This window comes from Amblyomma mixtum, chromosome 7, assembly GCF_055824585.1.
Source record: "Amblyomma mixtum isolate Tamu chromosome 7, ASM5582458v1, whole genome shotgun sequence".
Lineage (NCBI taxonomy): Eukaryota > Metazoa > Arthropoda > Arachnida > Ixodida > Ixodidae > Amblyomma > Amblyomma mixtum.
This window is the reverse complement of record NC_143018.1, coordinates 107,798,628-107,820,719: the sequence shown is the minus strand read 5'-3', so window position 1 is coordinate 107,820,719 and position 22,092 is coordinate 107,798,628. Positions and strand designations below refer to the sequence as shown.

The following is a 22,092-nucleotide window of genomic DNA, read 5'->3' as shown; positions in this document are numbered from 1 at the left end:
GCTCCACTTGCTTTGCAGTTTTTATTTTTCCCCCATGCATTGGAACTTTTTTGTGTTTATTTCAAAGCAATAGTTTTTTTTTCTGCGAATGTTATTTTCGACGAATGAATTACTGACTTTTTTTCGGTGATTTATTCTGTCTGGCGAAAAGTTAGATTCTATTCCTTTTCTCAGCATTAATATTGCTCATTTATCAGTAGTTACCATTGGTCTGCCTTAGATGATTAAGTGGCTGGATGCATTAGTCTTGAGTCGGTTTTTGTGAGAAAGAGCAGGTTTTGCATGGCGGAAGGTTTTGAGACAAAAAGGCTTGTCTCGTCCTCTACTCTCTTCCTCGACGTTTCTGCTTTTTCCCTCAAAATGTGCACTGGAGTCGACCTCTGTCGCATTCATGCATGCATTCATGCGGTAGTGGCGCGGGTAGAGGGTGAATCCGCTGGATGTTTGGTGGCATTTCAATGCAAAAAATCGCGCATTTCGCCCTTTTTGCGTTGATCCTCCATGGTATAATCATAGAGCTACTGTTATATCATATCAAAGGTATAAGCAAGCAGAACGCGAGAAATGTCAGCATCGTTCGGAGGAAACCGAGGAAAACAAGTATGTGGGTTTCACGGTTTCGCCGGTTTCCCCACTAGTACAGCTTTCTAGTACTCTAGCACTTTAGTAGCACTTTAGTAGTAACTCTAGCACTTTAGTAGTCTAGCCCTCATGTGGTTACATGTGGTGCAGTGGATCTCCATGCAGTGGATGCAGCATAGAGGAAGGGATGCAGTGACAGCGTGTAATTTGTAGGGGTGCAATATTTTCTGGATTAACAGTTCTTGGTTCTAACAAAGGTGTTTAGGTGCGGTGCGACGTATAAAATGTCGTTGGTGCTTTGCATAGGACCCACTTAACGCAGATACGAGATTTGAACGTTCAGGGCTGCGTCGGCGCGGCATTGCGTACGGCAGCGTACGGCGGACATGAACCCAGACAACCAAGGCCCGGGGCATTCGTGGCGGCCCCGCTGCGTCGTGTGTGGCCTCGGATGGGCAGCGAACGCTGTGCTGCACCCACTGCCCTCAGCCAAAAAGCGCGAGTACCAAGCGTGGATTGACTTCGTGCGGCGCAGTCCCGGCCGCGGCATGCACGACTGGACGCCGTCGAAACGCAAGCGCATCTACGTGTGCTCGCTACACTTCGCATCGGGCTGCATCTGTCCGATGAAAATGGAGGAGCGCTGCGGCACCATAGTTTACGTGAGGCGCCTCAGAGCGGGCGCCGTGCCTACGATCTACCCGAAAGCTGCCAACGTCGATGCCAGTGGCGTGGCATCTGCAGTCCCGATCACGCCACTGCTTTCGGGTGAGCGTGGGATTGATGCGGGACCGAGCATCGAAGAGAACAGCCATAAACTACCGGTGAGAACGCACGACTGTTTAGCCTCAGACATGCTCTCGGTCTCGGAGAAGTGTGTATGTGCACTGACGGGACACATGTTTACAGTGGACGAATTGCTAGAAAGGCTATGTGCACTGACATGGCACATGTTTACAATGGACATATTGTGCTAGAAAGGCTATGTGTACTGATGGGACACATGTTTACAGTGAACAAATTGTGCTAGGAAGGCTATGTGCACTGACGGGGCACATGTTTACAGTGGACAGATTGTGCTAGAAAGGTTATGTGCACTGACGGGGCACATGTTTACAGTGGACAGATTGTGCTAGAAAGGCTATGTGCACTGACGGGGCACATGTTTACAGTGAACAGGCTGTGCTAGAAAGGCTATGTGCACTGACAGGGCACATGTTTACAGTGGACAGATTGTGCTAGAAAGGCTCTGTGCACTGACAGGGCTCTTGTTTACACTGGACAGGCTGTGCTAGAAAGGCTATGTGCACTGATGGGGCACATGTTTACAGTGAACAAATTGTGCTAGAAAGGCTATGTGCATACAGGCTGCAGAGCAGGCAGTGATACATTCGCTGAGCAAATATAGAAAAGAACGAAATCATCATTTACCTATTCTGGTTTGGTTTGGTTTACGGGGTTTAACGTCCCAAAGCGACTAAGGCTATGAGGGATGCCGTAGTGAAGGGCTCCGGAAATTTCGACCACCTGCGGTTCTTTAACGTGCACTGACATCGCACAGCACACAGGCCTCTAGAATTTCGCCTCCATCGAAATTTGGCCGCCGCGGTCAGGATCGAACCCGCGTCTTTTAGGTCAGCAGCTGAGCGCCATAACCACTGAGCCACCGCGGCGGCCCTTTACCTATTTTGCCTTTGTTAAAGATGTTGCACAGTCGACAGGCTCAGACACAGGCATGCTATGAAAATCAAGACTGTACTTTTCTGTGCTGTAACACATACCCTTTTTCTACCATTGGGGGCGGGGGATCGATAAAGAATTAGCGCAGAAGCCTAGTATGCATCTGGAAAGTGCAGATAGCCTAAAATGAGAAAAGATGACCTATGTAGGGCAAGGTTTATTAGTTGCAGTTACGGCAGTGAAGCAAAAATATATATATATATATTGATGCAGCACCAAATTAGTGAAGGTTTAGTGAGAAAATTAAGAAACCTCGCCAATTTCATCAGCTGGATGAGCGCAGCAGCACCATGTCGGTGTGGTGACACTACACGGTGCTTGTTTATGACCTTAGAAAGTAAACAGAATACTTGCCTTGCACCTGCCGGCCACCTGCATTGCCACACTTACAGGTGCAAGGTGGTTGACAGTGTTGTCATGAAAAAAAGGTCGACAACCTTGGTTGGAGGGCCACCTTTAAGTGGCATTTACTGCTTCACTCTCAAGTTGTACTTGACTACACTGATGCCGTGAAAGGACCCTGCCACTGTTTATTCCATTTATTTACAATACCCCTAAGGGCCCTCATGCGGGGATGTTTGTTGTAGCTGCTGCAAATGTCATACTAACCATTAGTGGGCACTACTAGGCACCAGACAGTCATCATTGACATGTGCATAGAGCTAAAGTTCTTGGCTGTTCCACCTTTGTGCCAGTCGGACGTCTGTTCCCCGTATCATCGCTGCCTGGTGGCCCGACGGCGATGCGATAAGTGGCAACGGTATTGCATTGGGGGTGCACAAGCACATACTTGAAGATTACAGAACTAGCACTGAGAAAAAAATCTAATACTGCTAAGGAACAAAACGGCAAAGAGTACAAAATGAATGTATATAGGGGATATATGCACCAATTCACAAGTGCACCACTTGGGGTCGTGCATCTCAGACAAGAGTGGTATTCATGGCATGCCTTTAGTGCTGTCATTAATGACATGCACAAGTCTGTTTGCACACAAAATTGCTCTTGTTCCAAAAATACTGATTCTTCATTACGTTCGTGGTGTAATGCTTCTTAAATTGTTTTCGTGTTACATTCTTTGATTAATGGAATTTCAGGGTTAATTGGTTAATGGGTTTTGTAAGTGAAATTTTCTTGAGGGGAAAGTGTGAAGGCACTACTTAAGTGCAGCATATTCTGGGCGAGTCCTTTGTTTCTGTGCAGAACTCCATTTTGTCCTGATAGTTACACTGGGTGGAAGTTTTATACAAATCAGGTTAAGGCCGATTTCTCCTGTAAAGCCGTCTTTCTCAGTGCGGTGTATGTCACTGTCAACTAAAGCTTGTACACAATCTGGCACCTAGCCTTTGACTCAGTTCAGAAGGGTGGTCTCCCCAGTTAACTGTATTTGACTCAAAACCCCTTCTCATCCAAACTGTAGCTTTATTTCAGTAGGAGTCCCGATGACACGAGTAAGAAGTGAGCTGGTGTGACCTGGGTGTCGAACCGGAATATTTTCGTGTTCGGTTCAGGTTCGGATTCAATCCTTTCGGGTTCAGTTTCGGGTTCGGCTCCAGAGTGACATTCCATTCCGGTTCGGACCGTATTGAACCGGTTCAGACGGGCTCAGGGCAAAAAAAAAGAATTAGTTTGTAGATGGGTTTTGTTTACGTCTTCTGGCACATCAATATATAAAATAAAAAATGCAAAGTTAATGCAAGATGTTCTCACTTTGCCCGGTTTATTTTTTGTTTTAAAGAAGAAAACACACAGGGAAATATTTGACATCTATAGTCCTTTATTGAGTTAGAGCGGAGCGGACAATTTGATTAAAACCGTACGCAAACATGGGAAAAGGGAAGAGTAATAACTCAATATTTCACATAAACCTGGCGTACAATGCATTAGAATTGGTGCTGTTATATTGCACAAGCGTCAATTTGGTTTCTTACCAGACACCAGACTTCAATTTTGTTGTGTCATATACTGGGTGCCATTTTCGCACTTTCCAGCGCATACAGCTTCGGATGGGTAAACCTACGCGCTGGACCATTTCATTTTGTCTGAAAAAAAAAAGTATGCCGGGTTGCAAAAAAAAAGTGGGGCTGAACCGAGTTCGAACCGGTTCGGAACAGTTCCTTGGAATTGTGAAAACTCGGGTTTAGTTCAGGTTCGGTTCCGGTTTGACACCCTGGCATTGACGAAGTTGGTCTAACCCAGAGCTGGCATCTTTGCAGAAACATGCTCACTCGAAGTCTGTTTGAGTGCTCCATATGGCCCTTGTGGGAGTGGAGTAATGTTTTCACAGTTGGCATGCGTATAGAGGTCATGTACCCTGGACATGGAAATGCTATGAATGCATTAATGTACTCAGAGGGAAAGAGAGTAGTAAAAACAAAAAAAAAAAGTTGGTAAACATTTTCTAAGTATAAGTGATCTTCGCTGTTCTTTTCTATTGCACTGCAGTAGCTGTATTTGTTCATTCATTCATTGAACAACAGTCGAAATCAATACAAACATCATTTATACAAAGTATCTGGATCCCTAGCTTGCAGGCTAGTTGGGACCCAGACACATATTGGTCAGTAAATATAACTAACATGTGGCACAGGTAGTTAACACCGTTTATACAGCAGTAGAAAAAATTAAAACCTATTATTGCACAATTTCAGTAAGCTTCACTGTATTTTAGGGGGCATAGTGTTCTGAATTGACATTGAAGCCTATTAAAGCATTTTATCCGCAAATATTTTGTCTAACTGGGGGTAGATGGTTGCTTCTTGCTACGCTAGGTGACCTATACTGTAAAGATCCAAAGCTAGATGAGGGCACTGAAAAGTTACTGCTAATCAGGCAGTACACCATTTGCAGTTTCATATTTAATTAAGGGTTGAAGTGCAAGTACAGTCTCTGTCAAAAGTAACCAGGCTCCATGGTTTGCTTCTCATTCATATAACAGCCTCTACGGCTTCCCTAAAGATCAAGAAGTTGTTTGAAGGTGAGAACAGGGGTTCTTCTTACCATACAGAGATTTAGAGCTTGAGGGCTGGCATAATAGCTCTAATATACGACTGAGAAGAAAAAAAACGTGCAGCCTGGTTACTTTTGACAAAGACTGTACCTTTAAAGGTTTGAAAAGAGGTGACATATGAGCACTGCAACTGGCAGATGAGATGAAAACTGTTGGCAATTTTTTAGTCTTGAATAAATGTTCCAGGTAGGGAACATAGGTATGGGCTCGGGATTCAACACAGTAGTTTAGGTGGCTATAAAATAGACTGGGCGCATTTGTTTTTCAGTCCCGGACTGTCCGGGACTACTTGCGGACTCGAGTCCGGTATTTGTTTTTCTCGGGCAGCCCGAAAGCTCCGCCCACCTGCTTGCATCGCCATAGCAACGCGTTCGTTTTTAGCCTATGGCAGTCCACGGGCTGCTTGGGGCTGCTGAGAAGGCAGCAGACGATAGCTGCGCGCCGCGCTGGCAGCCATATTAAGTTAGACTCCGTGTGCATTTTGAGTGCTTTTCGTGTTCCTGGAGGTCGATATCATGCGTTAAACCTTCACATGAGCTCCGTAGCTCCTCTCCGAGCCATCGCAAGACTTTTTGTTCTTGCATCTTCGTTTATTTTCTTGAAATCCACCGCACACGGACGCGCGTTCGGAGCTGCGAGCGCGTATTGTTTGCTCGTGTCGTCAAGAGGTTCTTGTTCGCTTGTTTTACCACATGCTGTCTGTACGCTTACCTGAAAGCATCGCAGGTGAACCACTCGTATACTGGAGCAGCTATAGAGCTTGTTGTCAACATTTTTGCGGAGGCTTTCGTCTATCCGCCTTTCCGCAACGAGTTGGGCTACTTTGTGCGAACTTCGCCGCAAGCAGTAGCGGCGAGCATACCTCCGAAGCTGAGTTCTGTAATGCACCTACGCTAAGCTGACAGTACAGTCTTTAAATCGACTCAGTATCATGATCGAGCGCACGGCGTTGCTTCGGCGTCGTAGTGGCCGTGGCTTGCATCGTCTGCTAGCAGATGACAGCGTCCTTGTACGGTAACCGAGGGGGAGCCCGGCTCTGGCGCCGTGTTCGAAAGCAGCCTATGGCAAGTAGGTCATGTGACCATGACGCTTTTCCTGTCCGAGGGGAAGCCGAGACCTGCCAGCAAGTAGTCCGGGACTGGAAAAACAAATGCGGCCACTGAAATGTGTGGTTGTTAGCCAGCCCCTCATCATCATCAGCCTGACTACACCCACTGCAGGGCAAAGGCCTCTCCCATGTCTCTCCAATCAACCCTGTCCTTTGCCAGTTGCAGCCACTGTATCCCCGCAAACTTCTTAATCTCATCCGCCCACCTAACTTTCTGCCGCCCTCTGCAATGCTTGCCTTCTCTTGGAATCCACTCCATTACCCTTAATTAAGGACCAGCGGTTAGCAGTTATCCTGTTGCCGGAAAACGTTCAGAATTCCACATTTTTGTAATGAACATGTTTTGACAGCACAAAAAAAAAAATTCAACTCTCACTGGTGATTATTTATTCAATTCCTGTTGGGTCCTGATATCTCCAGATCATGACTCTACACTGTTTTCAGGATGTCAGTTGTAGTACTACTTATGAGTCATTTCACTAGGGAGGAGTCATTATGTAGAAAAATGCTGCTTATTTTAGGGTCAGCCGCTGTGGTGTCTCAGTGGTTGTGGTGCTCGGCTGCTGACCTGAAAGATGCGGGTTCGATCCCATCCGGGGAGGTCGAATTTCGATGGAGGCGAAATTCTAGAGGCCCGTGTACTGTGCGATGTCAGTGCACGTAAAAGAACTGCAGGTGGTCGAAATTTCTGGAGCCCCCCCATTACGGCGTCCCTCATAGCCTGAATTGCTTTGGGATGTTAAACCCCATTAACCTATTTTAGGGTCAAGAGACTGAATGCACATATGTTCCAGAGCCATGCTGGTGCTTATGGGAAATGCTGAGATATCAGTCTTGAAAACAGTTTTGTGCGTTCATTTTGCATGTCTGACTTGAAATGTGGCTTATTACAAAGGTTCTCAAAATACGGTCTGTTTTGCCGAAGACTTTCTGCAATTTTTAGGCTTTTTGAGTTTGAAGAATGCTTTTTTGGCATAGCATTGTCAGCGGTGTAGTGCGCCAGAATACGGCTGAGACGTGCTAACTAGCAGGCTGGTTAACTAATATTGAATAGTTAAAAAACAAATATTGCCGTCATAGGCTACTCATTTATTGATAGGCATGTAGCGCACCATAAGTAATATGCATATCAGTTTTTTTTAGAGTTTTGCAAATGCGATTAACCTTGCCGCTGGGGCTGAACAAACTTGATTCCTTTCTAACGCCACCCAAAAATCGCATGCTTGCGGTGAGCAAACAACAACGTCCGTGAAATGAAATCGCGTCACACCGTGGTGCACATGTCACACAAAAATCTCTGCCCCCCCCGTGCTGTGGTGCTCTCCGCTCCTCGCTGCTTTGGCACTGCTCCACTTAGCCTGTATCGATAGTCTGTGCCATCCTATCGACGGAGAGACCCCTCTCACCAAAAATGGGGCTATTATAAGCTAGGAAAGACCAATATAAACAGTGTCTCCATCACTGGTTGATTTTTCAAGTAAACGGCATCCATTGGCACCGAATTTCCGCCTTGCATCCCAGAGGCTGTTCTACTCTGCCATTCACATCGAAATAATGGCATTCCGTCCTTCTCGGCATGGATGTAATGAGTTTAACTTTAATGACAGGAAAATCTTTATATTCACATGAGGTTCCATAGCACATGTGAATTATCTTCATGTGGATTACTCACTAGCCCTAATCGTCACCCTTCTTTAAAGTCAATTTTTTCATCCATAATTGGGTTTTTTGCTGCTGAACAAATGTCAGTGTACTCAGGAAGAGCCGGAGAATCGATGTTTGCTAAGAGCAATTATTGGTTGGATTTGTTCGTAGTGTCCTTTTAACAACACTTCAAAAAAGAGATTGTGCAAAAATAAGAACCGTTTTTTCGTTGTGCCATAAAACATGCAGATGCCCACATCTTTACTTGAAGCTTACAAACACATTTCACTGTACCTGCATGAGACAGAGCCACTGACTTTATTGGCAGGTTCTGAATGTTCAGGACGCTCAATTAAAAAATCTGTGGCTTAGCTTGGTGAAGCCCGGTAATTGCGAAAGCAATATCCATACGTACGCCATGGTACAGCTCGTAGTGTAGCTGGTGGTGGTGCTTGTGGTCAGACTTATGGTGATGCATCGGTTATACAATTCAATGCAATGCAATCCAATCCACTCCAATGCAATCCAATCCAATGCACTCCAATCCAATCTAATCCAATGTAATGCAATCAAGGTCAAATGAAGGTCAATGGCGGTCACCGCCGCGGCGCGATGGTGGCCACCGGCTGCGGCACGATGGTGGCCACCGGCCGCGGCATGCAACGGCATGAAAGTGCAAGTAGTATTGCTTTCGCAATAAAAGCACAAGTTCACCTTCTACTTGAGAACATAGTTGAGCTTAGGTCATGTCCACGATTGAGGTCAAAGAGCCTGCAGGTGTAGTCATGACATCATCACCTTCCATCTACATTTTAGATCCTTCGTTCCTTTTTCTTCTCCTTGTGTGGAGTAGCAGACTAGGGTCATGTTTGCACCGAACGAGCTCTCCAACCTTCTTGTTGTTAAAGTTCACACTTTTGTGCTCTTCAGGGCACTGGAGCTTGTACTGAATGGTTCCTTTGCGCGTTCATGAAAAATGGGTAATGTGACATTTCCTTGTCACCGACTGCAGCACATTTGACAGCATGCATTTTTGGGCAAATAAATCAATAAGTGTTCCAACTTGAAAACATGGACACTGGTTTCGCACTGGGTAACTATCTTAATTTGTATCTGTTTGCCCCGGTGCAGAGGGGTGCATTCACCATAGAGGAAGAAGCCTACCTCATCGACCTGGTCAAGGAACGACCCCTCTTGTGGGAGAGGAATCACGCGCAGCACTTCAACCGGGAGCTGAAGGGAGTCACGTATGGACAAATAGCCTCGGCATTTCGAGGGAAATTCACAGGTACGTACCAGGGCGGCAGGATGGCAGGCCGTTCATTATGTGGTATGACTTAACCAGGCCATTGAAGCTGTGCTGGTATCCAGCTACTCATCATGTGCCCATGTGCCCATGGTATCTAGCTACTTGTCGTGTGCCCATGTGCCCATGGTATCCAGCTACTGGTTCTGTGCCATGTAACGAGGATTTTTTTTGCAGTTGGCCTTCATATAACATACTCGCTACTCCAACTGTCTATTAGCAAGTGCTGCGTTACTTGAAACTCGGCCAAACCGCGAAACTGTCATGACAATAGAATACAAATTGATATGAGATGATTGTCTATGATCACCTTCAGCAACTGCAGTTTTAGAGCCCATGAAACACCTTCTAAGGAGAGTATATAAAGTCACTAAATCACTGCATTGTGCTGTTGTGAACGCCTAATCCAAACAGTACATTTCTACATGCACCAGAGAACACACAATCTTTCACAAAAGTTGACAAGTTCTTTCTGCAACTTTTTCATAGTCGAATCTTCCTCCGCTCTGCACTGCTGCTTAAGTCGTTTAAGACATAGCTGTCAGTTAGACTCTTTCAGGTGTCACGCAGCTGCTATGTCTGCGGCCATTCAGCCGCGTCACTCTGGCAGGTCAGTAAGCTCCACCCCTGAGGAATTCCCGCGCGTGTAGGCAGTGGGGTCGGCACCTTTCAGTGTGCAAAAAGTGGCAAGAGGAGACGAAAGGTGCGAAAATGCTCAGGTTCAAATTTTGACTTCTGATAACTCAGGCTCTAACATACGTATTAAAAAAAATTCACGCTGGAGGATATTTGTGAAACGGCATTTTTGAACATTCCAGGCGTAGTGAAACTTTACGAGAGCCCCTTTCAAAGCCTCTTTTAACACAGCGTGCCATGCTGCAGCGCCATCACTGCGTGTGCATGACAAATGTGGTAGTGTCTGCTTTTGTAACATCACCGCAAGAATTGATGCTCAAAAATAGCAAAAAGCAATAGGACGTAGCAAAAAAGACACGGGACGAGCAGTCGCCGCCCATCGCTGCCACTGGGTTGGTCATGTGACTCTTGTGCCGATAACTGTTGGGAGCAGAGATGGTGGAGAGCTCGGGCAGTGCAAAGCGATGAGTCCGTTTGCTGGAGTAACAGTGGCCAGGAATACAGGAGCAGGTGCATGCAGGGAGAGGCAGGTACGCGCTCTCCTCAGGTCCACTTGTGGTTCCTCTGACTCACCTACTCTGCCCACCCCACTCCTAGCGGGGTTGTACGAACCACAGTGAAGATAGCGACGGCTGCTGCTGCATTATCAGTGCTGTCACGAAACATTTCTTGCACTTATGACCTTGAGTAACAGGGGTTTTACTGTGAACATTTTCAAAGAGATTTTTCATACAGTTGTTTCTTATTTCGTTTCCGTTATGTGTTGTCCTTTCATCCTGCGTGAACTAAAAAATCATGGAGATTTCTCAGTTTCATTGTGTGCAGGTTTCACTGTATATCCATGACCACCATTATATTATGTCTGCACACCTGCTAAAATGTGCACTATTATATCTGAACACAGAGGCAAGGCCTCTGGATTTTGGAATTACATGCACGATTGCTTCCCGTGTTGCGGACAGCTGTCTGGGCTTACACAGATGAAAGCCACATGCTCACAATGGTAGACCTTTGTGGATAGCTCCTGTGAAGCCACCACCCTTGTGGCATGTCCTGGTCTCGTGCTCATAGCTTCTACTGCAGTGCCCCAGAAAGTTGACCACAAGTGTATAGTGTACTTCCCTCCTCGCTATCAGCTGGCTGTTCGGTATGCAGAGTTGGACTCAGGTTTGCTGATGAACTAGATGTGTTGTTCAATCTGAGTTTTGTCCAAACTTTTTTTTTGAGAAAGCTTGTTTCCTCTATACGTAGCCGTGACCGTTGGTTTTCATGCATGCTATCATTTGTAAGTTGCCCTTGCCAGGCAAGATTGCGTGCCAAAAAGGCAGAGCGAAGCCTTTTTGCTGACTTCTCCTGTTCCCTGGTGCTGAAGAGAAGAAACTAAAGTCATGTCTGGTTGACCTTTATCAAGAGCTAGATGATGAGACCTCATCCAGCCTCTAAGTCCATGGTGTTGTCTAGGAGTCCGTAGGACTCCTGTGGGTGCACCACTATCGTTCTTAGCATTGTACTGTATGAAATGTACAGTGGCATTTGCGAACCTGCATGCCGTACCCGTTGCTACTGGCTTTCTACACACCATGCCTTACCCTTTTGAAACTGCTTACAGTGCCGCAGTTGCGGAAAAAGTTCCTTATCCTGCGTAACCAGTTCACGGAGGAGAAGCGGAAGCTCAAATCTCTCTCAGAAGCAAGGCCGGGAGTCACCCCAGAGTCTCGCTGGGTCCACTACAAGCGGTTTATGTTCATGGACGATTTTCAGGGACCAAACCGTTGGAAGCGCAAGATTAAGGAGGAAGTTCAGGCAAGTGTCGGACTGCTTTGTGCGTCAGACCTTCCAAATTTACTGTAACTAACAAGCTGAAGATCAGTAGCAAACTGCAAGGGACAAATTAGGTAGCAGACGTGCATGCAGCTTGCAAGCGGCAGGTTTTAGTGCATGTCACTAAATGTGACATGAAATGTGACATGCACTAAATGTGAAATGTCCGGGACTGAGAACGAAGCACTGGTTGTGGAGAGCTCATGAAGGTAGGGATATGGACTCGTTGTGATTTATTTATTTATTTATTTATTTATTTATTTATTTATTTATTTATCATCATACCCACAGCGCGATTGTCTGGCATTACAGTGGGGGGGTTGAAGAAAAAGTACACAAATGCCACCGCGTGCAGGTGGTTAAAAAAAAAGATAACAATGAGATAGAAAGAACACGGAATTATTATACATAAAAAATGTCACAGCATGGAAGAAAATGAATCATTTGATAATATGGACACTACTTCCTCAGGCAGCTTGTTCCATTCCGAAACCGTTTTGGGGAAAAAAGACATTTTAGAAAGGTCAGTCCGGCACCTGTATTCTTTAACTTTAAGTGAATGATCTCTTCGTAAAGACACGTAATCAGGGTTGGCTATATATTTGGTTCTGTCTATTCCAGTTCTAGGATGAAATATATTGTGAAATAATTTTAAACGCAGTACTTTCCTGCGTTTTTGAAGTGTGTCCCAACCCGAAGATTTTTTCGCGCTCGTTACACTAAAATATTGCCCATAGTTATTGAAAACAACACGAACGGCCAAATTCTGAACTCTTTCTAGCTTTTGAACGTCAAGAAAGGATTTCGGATCCCAGACTGTGCAAGCATACTCAAGTATGCTTCTAACATTTGTATTATACAGCTTCTTTAGTCTTTGAAGGGAAAAGTTTAGCGTTACGCCGCAGGAAGCCTAAAACACGACAGGCTTTGGCAGTAACGAAATCCACGTGACGGTGCCAAGACATTGAACTTGTTAAATGTACTGTCGTGAGAAAGAGGGACCCCCCTCCCACCTCTAAGTTCCAACCCATGCCACTCTGCACGGGGGCGCCACCTGACAAAATACTTCTGGTGTCAAAATGGGCTCACTGCATCAGACTCAACACCAGAAGTGTTTTAACTGCGGTCAGCTGTCCAACCCTTTTCATCTTATATTTGTAGCCTGTTCAGGAAGTTCGTAACCTGAGCGTAAAAGCTCACACATCTCCTTCATACGTATGGTTTGTAATCTTTTTCAGCTGTACTCAATTTCTTTCCGCCTGCCCCCAGGTGTGCATGAAGCGAAGGGTGCAGTCCTCCAATAAATGTTTACACTGAATGATTGCTTGCTAGCTATAGCAAGAAAACAGTGCCCTGCGAATTGGCTATTTTTTTTTCTAAATTTGTGATTATTTATTGTCATTGCGGCTGTAACATACATCTTGGATGGAAAGATGTGCACATCTGTCTGGCTGCTTGAGGACTATGATGGAAGATTTGCATTAGGGGTCAATTAAAACGCTGATTGCTGTTCAGGTATGTCTGCAGTGGCTACAGTGGAGAGCACGGTTCAAATAAGAGGGCTTGGGGTGAAACGTAGTGTGAAAAATCTAGCTGGGTAGAAACACCTCGAGTTATGTGTGCGATTTCATGGGACTGATTTTGAAGGCGCATTCAGGTGAAAATTCACCTTATCGTGTGTTGGAAACCAGTAACTGCATCTGTATTTTCTAGCGAAACCTACGCTAGGCTAGTCAGCAGCGCATTTCGGGTGGTCGTTGCAGGCCAGCACTGTGCATGTGCCGTAACCATGGCAACCAGTTGCCATGGCTGTTAGGCAACTATGGCAACCATGGCCTAACGTACCTTTCGCTATGTATATCCTGGCCTAGCTAAACTAAGCCACAGCAATTTTTTCTTGCTTTGTCTGCAGTGAAGTAGTGGGGACTGATTCTGCGGCTATATTTAGTTTCCCTTTGTATAATGAGCTGAAATCAAGGCGTTTATACCAGAAATACCCGTATGTTAGCAAATAATTTCTGAAGATGTTACGCTGACATTTGTTAATTGAGGGCTGCCGCGGTGGCTCAGTGGTTATGGTGCTCGGCTGCTGACCCGAAAGACACGGGTTCAATCCCGGCCGTAGCGGCTGAATTTCAATGGAGGCGAAATTCTAGAGGCCTGTGTACTGTGCGATGTCAGTGCACGTTAAAGAACCCCAGGTGGTGGAAATTTCCGGAGACCTCCACTACGGCGTCCCTCATAGCCTGAGTTGCTTTGGGACGTTAAACCCCCATAAACCAAACCAAACCAGAAAAGTATTGGTGACTGATTCTTTTGCTATATTTAGTTTCTCTTTGCTTAATGAGCTGAAATCAAGGCGTTTATCCCAGAAATACCCCTATTTCGGCAAAATAATTTTTGAACATGTTATGTGACATTTAATTGTTGATTGATTGAAGCTACAGAGCAAAACATGCTAAAAGAAAATTTTAGGGGGTGCGTCCTAAGTATTGGGACGGCGAACTAGTCAGGGGTCAGTTTCCCTATGCACAGATCACTCCATTTGAAATGAATGTGGCATCACCTTGTAGGTAAGCTGTACATGTCAGGGGTGAGGTTACAGAACTCGTCATCAACGAGGTTAGCCCATTTCTGCATGAAGGCCACTCCCATTGGTGTCTGGTTAGCCCTGTCTAGCTAGAGCCAACTTCCTGAACTCATCTATGTATCTAACTCTCTGCCATGCCCTGCTCTGTTTTCCTTCTTATGGCATCCACTGCGCTATGTCAGGAAAGCGCTGATGATCTCTTCTCTCCGTTTCATATTCTACCCATGTCCATTTCTTCGTCCTGATTTCCGCTCAGATATCATTAACTTGCGTTTGTTCCCTGTCCCATTCTGCCCACTTAATGTCTCTCACCATTACGCCTGTCATTTTCCTCTCCTTGGCTCGCTGCGCTGTCTTCAGCCCAATTTGAAGCCTATTCGTTCGACTGCAGATTTCTGCCCCATAGGTTGGTACTGGCAAGAAATGACTATTGCAGTGAAAAGCTAGTTACTTTTTACTTACATGGTCCAGAAAAATATATCGGTTGCATCCAGAGTGCATGCTATGGAAAACAAGGGGAGAGGCACGAAACTAAAAGATCCTCTATCAGCCAACTTTGCGAAGCTTTAATTGTTATTTTGAAATGAACTCAGGAGCGAAGAGCTGCCTCAGACGTTTAAAAAGCCTCCAGTAAATTTTCGCTGTGTACATACCAGAACTTTAGCAGAGTAGTTGTCTGCTGTGCTAAGAATTCCTTGATTGCCTCTCGTTGTGCTGAATGACGCCATGCGAACTCAGTGGCCTCTGACGGCCAATTCAGACCAATGTTTTATTGAACCACCAAACGGACTAAACAAAGAAAAGGAAGGGAAAGCAGTGAAGTTGTGTAGTTCAAGCTAGCCTTTCTTTATTTGTAGCATGGTGCCTGGCACAGGACAGGGTTAAAATTGCAGAGATATGGGAGAAACCTGTGTTCTGCGGTGGTGTAGTCAGACTGATGATGTTGATGATGATGCAGTCTGTCAAACTGAGCGGCGGCTGCTCGCTTGGACACTGCCAGCGTGCACATACCATAAAAACCGGAATATAGGTCAGACCGAAATATAGGTCGACCCCCGAACTAGCCAATTCTAAAAATGAAAAAATCTTTTTGAACGGCAAAAGTGCCGAGAGATACCCTTACCTTGAAACAAATGCAACTCAACCGGCTGCACAATGGTGACAGTACTTATTTTCATTTAGATGCTGCTTGTATGTACACCCGGTCAATTTAACACTATCGTGCGACCATCAACCCGCGTGCTTGTCAGCGCCTTATAAACGGCGCTGCGCAGCGAAACAAGTGAGATACGCACATGTGTGATGACAGTTGCCTCTCACTGCCCACGTCCCTCCCCATAGAGCATCATCCTCTCTGCTGTCTAGTGCATTGCTTATGCTGCATTTTCTAAAAGACTTGCGCACCATCTCTGCGGGGAGAGATTTCTACGCCGACAACATTCAGCCACAAACCAAAATAACTTTGTGACAACGGAAACGCAAATTGGCGGTGCCACAGCGTCGCCCTATTGCGCTGCTGCTGATGGCGATGGTGATGGAAGCTGTTGACTTCAGCCGCCTATTGTTGCAAGACTTCCGCAGTTTTTCCGCCAGTGACCGGTATATAAGACGGGGGTCGACTTCTTGCCGTAGTTTTTTTGAAAAAAAGTTCAACCTATATTCTGGTTTTTACGGTAACTAATGGTCTATAAGGGTAACAGATTGAATTCCAGAATAAGGTAAATGTATCAGAGTGTGGCAGAGAGTCAAGCGCATAGATCAGATCAAGAAGTTTGCATGGCTGCAGCTAGCACAGGGCAGGATTAATTAATGGAACTTTTGCTTCTCAGGTCGGAAGAGCTGAAAGCGGGAGGCCACATTCAAATCTTGATTTTTGTTTACAGAAAGAAACAATATTCTACTTTTTGTGTTCTAAACATCCTTGAACTTTCTAAAGTATGTTGCAAAAAATTACGTCTGTACCTCATTTCATTTGGAAGTTACAGCCAGTTATAATACCCTAACACGTGTATTTTAAAACCAAACCTAAGTTGTTTTGCTCTCTATTGTTGGCAGTTTAATGTTGCTGCAATAAATATTTCTTCCAATATTGTATTTTTAGCATTGTTTGTTATATGCTATCCTTACGCTTGGTTAGGTATATATATTACCTAAGAGTGGCCAGAAAAGGCATGTACGAAGCTTGAAGGCAGCATGTAAAGTCAGTTGAAAAGGAAAGCTGACTGGGGACATGGTTGGTCAATAGCAGATCTGCTACTGTATCGTCATAAGAACAAACGTGGGAGACCTTTCGAGAAATAAACAAGCCGCACCAACTTCACTGTACCTCTACCCAGGAGCATCAAAGGCTGCACCGCCTAGTTCAAACGGCTCATGTGGATTAAAGAGATCTGAAGCACCGGATTCAGAATGGAGGAAGGAAAGAACTCGGGAGAGGCGGTTTCGTCACATTTTTTGAAGCCGCTCCTGCCTGCTCCCCCCTCCCTCCCCCTACTTGGCCGCCGTCTTGACGCGTTTGCACATGCGCAGCAGACAACGTAGCAGACGCCGCCGCTGGGCCAAGGGTTACCATTGGCTGCGTCGTCGGCCAAAGACTCCCAGCAGTCCTTGCGAAAGCGCGTGACTTCTGGCACACTTTTTGGCATGCAGCTCGGATAGCAAGGACCTCTCCTGAGCTTTCCTTCCTCCATGGGGTTTTGGGAGCTATGCACAGAAAAGAGGCCTTCCAAAATGAAACGAATGTCAAAGCTCTAGTCAGTAATCCGAGCTGAGATGAGCTCCTGTCTTAAGTGTTTACTCATCAGAATACGACATGCAAATAACGGCTTCAGTGGCTTATTGTTTAGCATACTCCCAACTTGCATGATGCTTTTGGTCACTTCAGTACTGGAAGTGGACTATGGATATCGTAAAGCACGCGCTGGCATAGAACCACGGGACTAATCAAGAGGGCTTGCATAGCCTTAGTGTCCATCTGGTAACTACGTAAAAACAAGTAAAAAAGAAGCGACGAGCACTAACGCACGCAAATTAAGATCTCATTGTGTCTTACGGGTGGCCCAGCTATGAGTATGGTGCATTTCATGCCTCTACGTAATTATTTTGATATCTTTGACTTTGTTTCAAAACGTAATTTTTCTCAGGAGCTTTTTGGTCGACGCTGTTTTACGCGAGCATTGATAACTTTTGTGCAAATTAATATTTTTACTTGAAATTTTGTGCACCTATTCCTAAAGTACAACGACATGCAATTAAAGAGGATAAATAAAATCAATTCGAAAGTTTCAACATGACAGCTCATTGTTTGAATAGGTCTAATCAAACTCGGTCATTTCTGCTCACTTTGTTCAGTTTTTAGAAGATTGCATCTTTAATATTATTCGAAATAAGTTTATCCCAGTTCATTGCAAGGTACACATATAGCTACGTTAATGCCAAAGCTTTCGTTATTCTGACGTTTCAGAGTTTACTTATCGCTGCTGGCACAACTACTGATTTTTACGAAATTTTCCATAATTAAAGCTTAAAAAGGAAATTGCACCATTGTCTACATTTTAAATAATGTGAGGAGGTAAAGAAAATTGCTCTGTCAGATAAAGTTTATAATCCTAAGTGTTTATTTAAAGGTTCTTATTTTATAAGGGGCCTCTCCCTCAAGGAGCGTTGAGGACAAATTGAAGTTGGCCTGTATCCATAGTTTAAGGCATTCTAGCGACAAAAAGACTGCTCTTACTGAAAACTAAACTTTTAGGAGCTAGAATAAACCAAGAAATAAAATACAGGTCTCGTCATCACTGACCGAGTTTGCTAGTAAACTGTGTGCGTGGACAGTAAATTTTTTCACTGATTCCTTGCCGAAAGAGCACGGGCAGCAGCTTTTACCCGTGGTGTCCTGGACTAGGGACCCGGTCAGTCTTCCCGTTACGCAAGCCTTTTTGGGTTTCAATGAACATTTTCATCATCATCATCATCGCTGATCCCAGAGGCTATGTTACACCACTATCCACTTGAAACTGAGAAGCACTTGCAGCTGAGCTTGTTGGGCGAACACATCCGGGTTCGCCTTTGCGATACTGTGTCTTTCCTCAATGTCTCCTTCAAAACTGCGCAAACCCGTCCTTCTTGATGTGGGCATCACAATTTCTGACCGAGTGGTGGAAAGATATTTAAATTAATTTCCTCAAACATAAATGGGCTGCTGCTGCCAGGCAAACATTAACTTGCCCAGAAAGAGTCAGACTCAATTTTTACTAAGAACAATAGTGGGATGGAGTCGTCTTCAGCCAGCCATCAAGAAACAACTGGCAAAGCAGTTCAGCTTGTCGCACTCAGGTGGACATGCTGGACACGTTACGTGTTGTGGAATTCACTTAAAGATATGTGCTCGCCTTGGTCAGTTGCTCCGCTGAGAAGGCAAGTGTAGCAACGGAACGCAGAAAGTTAGGTGGAAGAATAAGATTAAGTTTGCGGGGATACAGTGGTTGTAGCTGGCATGGACAGGGTTAATTGGAGAGACTTGGGAGGGGCCTTTGCCCTGCGGTGGGTGTAGTCAGGCTGATGGTGATGATGATGATGATGTGCTTGCACAGGGGAATGCCTTTGCCACAGTAGGTCATTGTGTTTGGATGATGTGTCATTTAGCATTGAAACTCTCGAGTTAGTGTCCAGGAATAACCCCAGTTACTCCCCCGTTAGTGGAAGTTCTGACTGAAGGGAGCAAAATGAAATGAGTGACAGCTCTAACTCTTTCCTCACCGCACAAAAATGACAGATTTTGAGAGGTTTAAAATAAAAATTATTTGTTCACGAAGTTTTCAATGCGCTGCAATTGTTATGCAGCAGACTGTAGCCCTATGATGATACTTTTCGCCTTGTCAGTGTGCATGGCACAACAGGCGCCATAATCGCCAACCGGCAGTCTAGATCCAGTCAGTTTCATTTTTCACGTCGCCTCCTCGCGCTAGAAAATGGAAAAAGAAAACTGAAACCAAAGAGATGGTGTTACACAAGAAAACTAGATGGCGCAACTTGTCCAGGAGCGTCAACTTGAAATTTTGGCGGCAGATTCAAAACTTCCGTCATATATAATGGCCGATGTTGTTAGTTAATTAAAAGACTAGCGCATAAAACTAGGACAAAGACAGAGAAGGAGACAGGACGAGCGCTCGTCCTGTCTCCTTCTCTGTCTTTGTCCTAGTTTTATGCGCTAGTCTTTTAATTAACTATGTCAAACCAACTAGCCCAGCTTTCCGCCTTGAATGGCCGATGGCCTGTGGCGCGGAAAAGGGAGCATGGCCTTCCTTGACATCATCATAATCAAAAATCTGCTGGTGCATTTGGTTAAATATCTTGGTAGCATGTTCCGAGAAGCTTAAAGCACCAAATAAAACCCCTCTCATTATTTGAAAATGAAGCACACTACATAAAATGCAACATGAGCGTTAAAACAAAACACGTGCGAGCATGCGCTGATGTTGTCCTGGGCCTCTGAGACAGTCCCACAACCGAAACTGAAATCCGACCATTGCACGTTGTTGTCTAACTCGCCACTACTGCTCTAAAAAAAAAAAAAGGATAGCATAAGAATTGAAAAAGTGCTCAGTGTAGCCTTTCGCCTTAGAGGAGCTCGCAGTGATACGGGTCACCATGATCAGCGACTTGTGGACCAAGTCGGTCAAGTCTCATTTTTCACATCGCCTCCTCGCGTTAGAAAAGGAAAAACAAAAGAGATGGTGTTATAAAAGCAAACTAGATGGCGCAGCTTGTCCAGGAGCGCAGTCTTGAATTTTTGGTGGCAGGTTCAAAACGTGGCCTATGGTGCAGTAAGGAAAGAGTGAGACTAAAGATGAATGTAAAACTCACAGCTTCGCTTTTACTTTTATTTCAGGAACAGGTTAGTCCAAATGATGCACTGGGGATAGGCAGCCCAACAACAGTGAGCAGCTTGGAGCTGGATGTTCCACAAGCACTAGGCAGTGAGTGTTCCTTGGGAGGTGCGTCTGGTCAGCAGTCGACCCAACTAATAGACCTGCAGGTGGCTCAAGTGGTCAAGAGAGAAGAAAAACATTTGATGACAGAGAACTGCCTTGGTTGCTAACACAGGCTGGGGACCAGTTGGCAACAGTGCTTCCTGGCTGTGAACCAACTGTGACAAGTTGCAGTGCGTCGCTTCTTGACACTGCCAGTGTGTGTGACAAGGGAAAGTCGGTGATGTCTGTTGATGCCTGACTGTTTTGCGGGCACAACCTTCAGAGACCTCCCTTGCAGTGCTTGCTGCTTTGTATTAAAAAAAGTGAGTTTCAGGGAGTGAGTTTCTGCTTACTGTAGCATAAGGAGAATCTTGATGATTCTCCTTACTGATGGTTCTGATGATTCTTACTCATGATTCTGATGATTCTAAGAAAACGGTTGATACGAATTTCAAGATGATAAGAATTTGGAAAATTCACCCACCAGAGTGAATTGTGTACCACAACAAGGAGAATTGATGATAAGAACACGGTGGATACGAATTTCAAGATGATAAGAATTTGTAAAATTCACCCACCAGAGTGAATTGTGTACCACAACAAGGAGAATTGATGATAAGAACACGGTCGATACGAATTTCAAGATGATGCGAATTTGTAAAATTCACCCTCGAGAGTGAATTGTGCACAATGTGCAGAATTTAGGATGTTCCAAACACTGTCTCGTGCCACTGCGTACAATACGGACAGGCATAGGCAGTATCAAAGATACATTCATCTTGGATACTATTTATACATCTTGTCGTAACGATACTTTTTGTATCGTTATTAGGTATCGCTTGCCAAAATGAAAGAATCGGTGTTGAAAATACATTTATAGTGTATCTTGTATTTCAAAAAAAGAAAGCCTGAGTCACTTTGGGACGTCAAGCACCAATAAACCAAATATAAAAAAAAGTGCGGCGCCGCCGCGGTGGCTCAGTGGTTCTGGTGCTCGGCTGCTGGCCCGAAAGACGCGGGTTCGATCCCGGCCGCGGCAGCTGAATTTCTTTGGAGGAGAAATTCGAGGCCCGTGTACTGTGCGATGTCAGTGCACGTTAAAGAACCCCAGGTGGTCGAAATTTCCGGAGCCCTCCACTACGGCGTCTCTCATAGCCTTAGTCGCTTTGGGACGTTAAACCCCATAAACCAAACCAACTGTCTCGTGCCACTGCGTACAATACGGACAGGCATGGGCAGTATCAAAGATACATGCATCTTGGATATTTTTTATACATCTTTTTGTAACGATACTTTTTGTATCGTTATTAGGTATCGCTTGCCAAAAATGAAAGAATCGGTGTTGAAAATACATTTATAGTGAATCTTGTATTTTAAAAAAAAAAGCCTGGGTCACTTTGGGACGTCAAGCACCAATAAACCAAATATAAAAAAAAGTGTGCGGCGCCGCCGCGGTGGCTCAGTGGTTCTGGTGCTCGGCTGCTGACCTGAAAGACACGGGTTCGATCCCGGCCGCGGTGGTTGAATTTCTTTGGAGGAGAAATTCTAGAGGCCTGTGTACTGTGCGATGTCAGTGCACGTTAAAGAACCCCAGGTGGTCGAAATTTCTGGGGCCCTCCACTACGGCGTCTCTCATAGCCTCAGTCGCTTTGGGACGTTAAACCCCATAAACCAAACCAAACCAAA

At 45.1% G+C, this 22,092-nt stretch overlaps 1 protein-coding gene across 1 annotated transcript; it reads left to right on the top strand.

Moving 5' to 3' along the window:
- The first annotated feature begins 724 nt into the window (after nucleotides 1-724).
- LOC149337147 (uncharacterized) lies at nucleotides 725-20,743 on the top strand. The gene is made up of 4 exons (XM_089553351.1): nucleotides 725-1,406; nucleotides 9,216-9,372; nucleotides 11,636-11,829; nucleotides 20,325-20,743. The coding sequence occupies exons 1-4, from the start codon at nucleotides 969-971 to the stop codon at nucleotides 20,532-20,534; spliced, it is 999 nt and encodes a 332-aa protein (XP_089409477.1). The 5' UTR covers nucleotides 725-968; the 3' UTR covers nucleotides 20,535-20,743.
- Nucleotides 20,744-22,092: the final 1,349 nt, after the last annotated feature.

Coding starts and splice junctions, on each gene's coding strand:
- LOC149337147 (XM_089553351.1), top strand. CDS start 969: ATGAACCCAGACAACCAAGGCCCGGGGCATTCGTGGCGGCCCCGCTGC. Junction 1,407..9,215: donor AGAACAGCCATAAACTACCG/GTGAGAACGCAC, acceptor GCCCCGGTGCAG/AGGGGTGCATTCACCATAGA. Junction 11,830..20,324: donor AGATTAAGGAGGAAGTTCAG/GCAAGTGTCGGA, acceptor CTTTTATTTCAG/GAACAGGTTAGTCCAAATGA.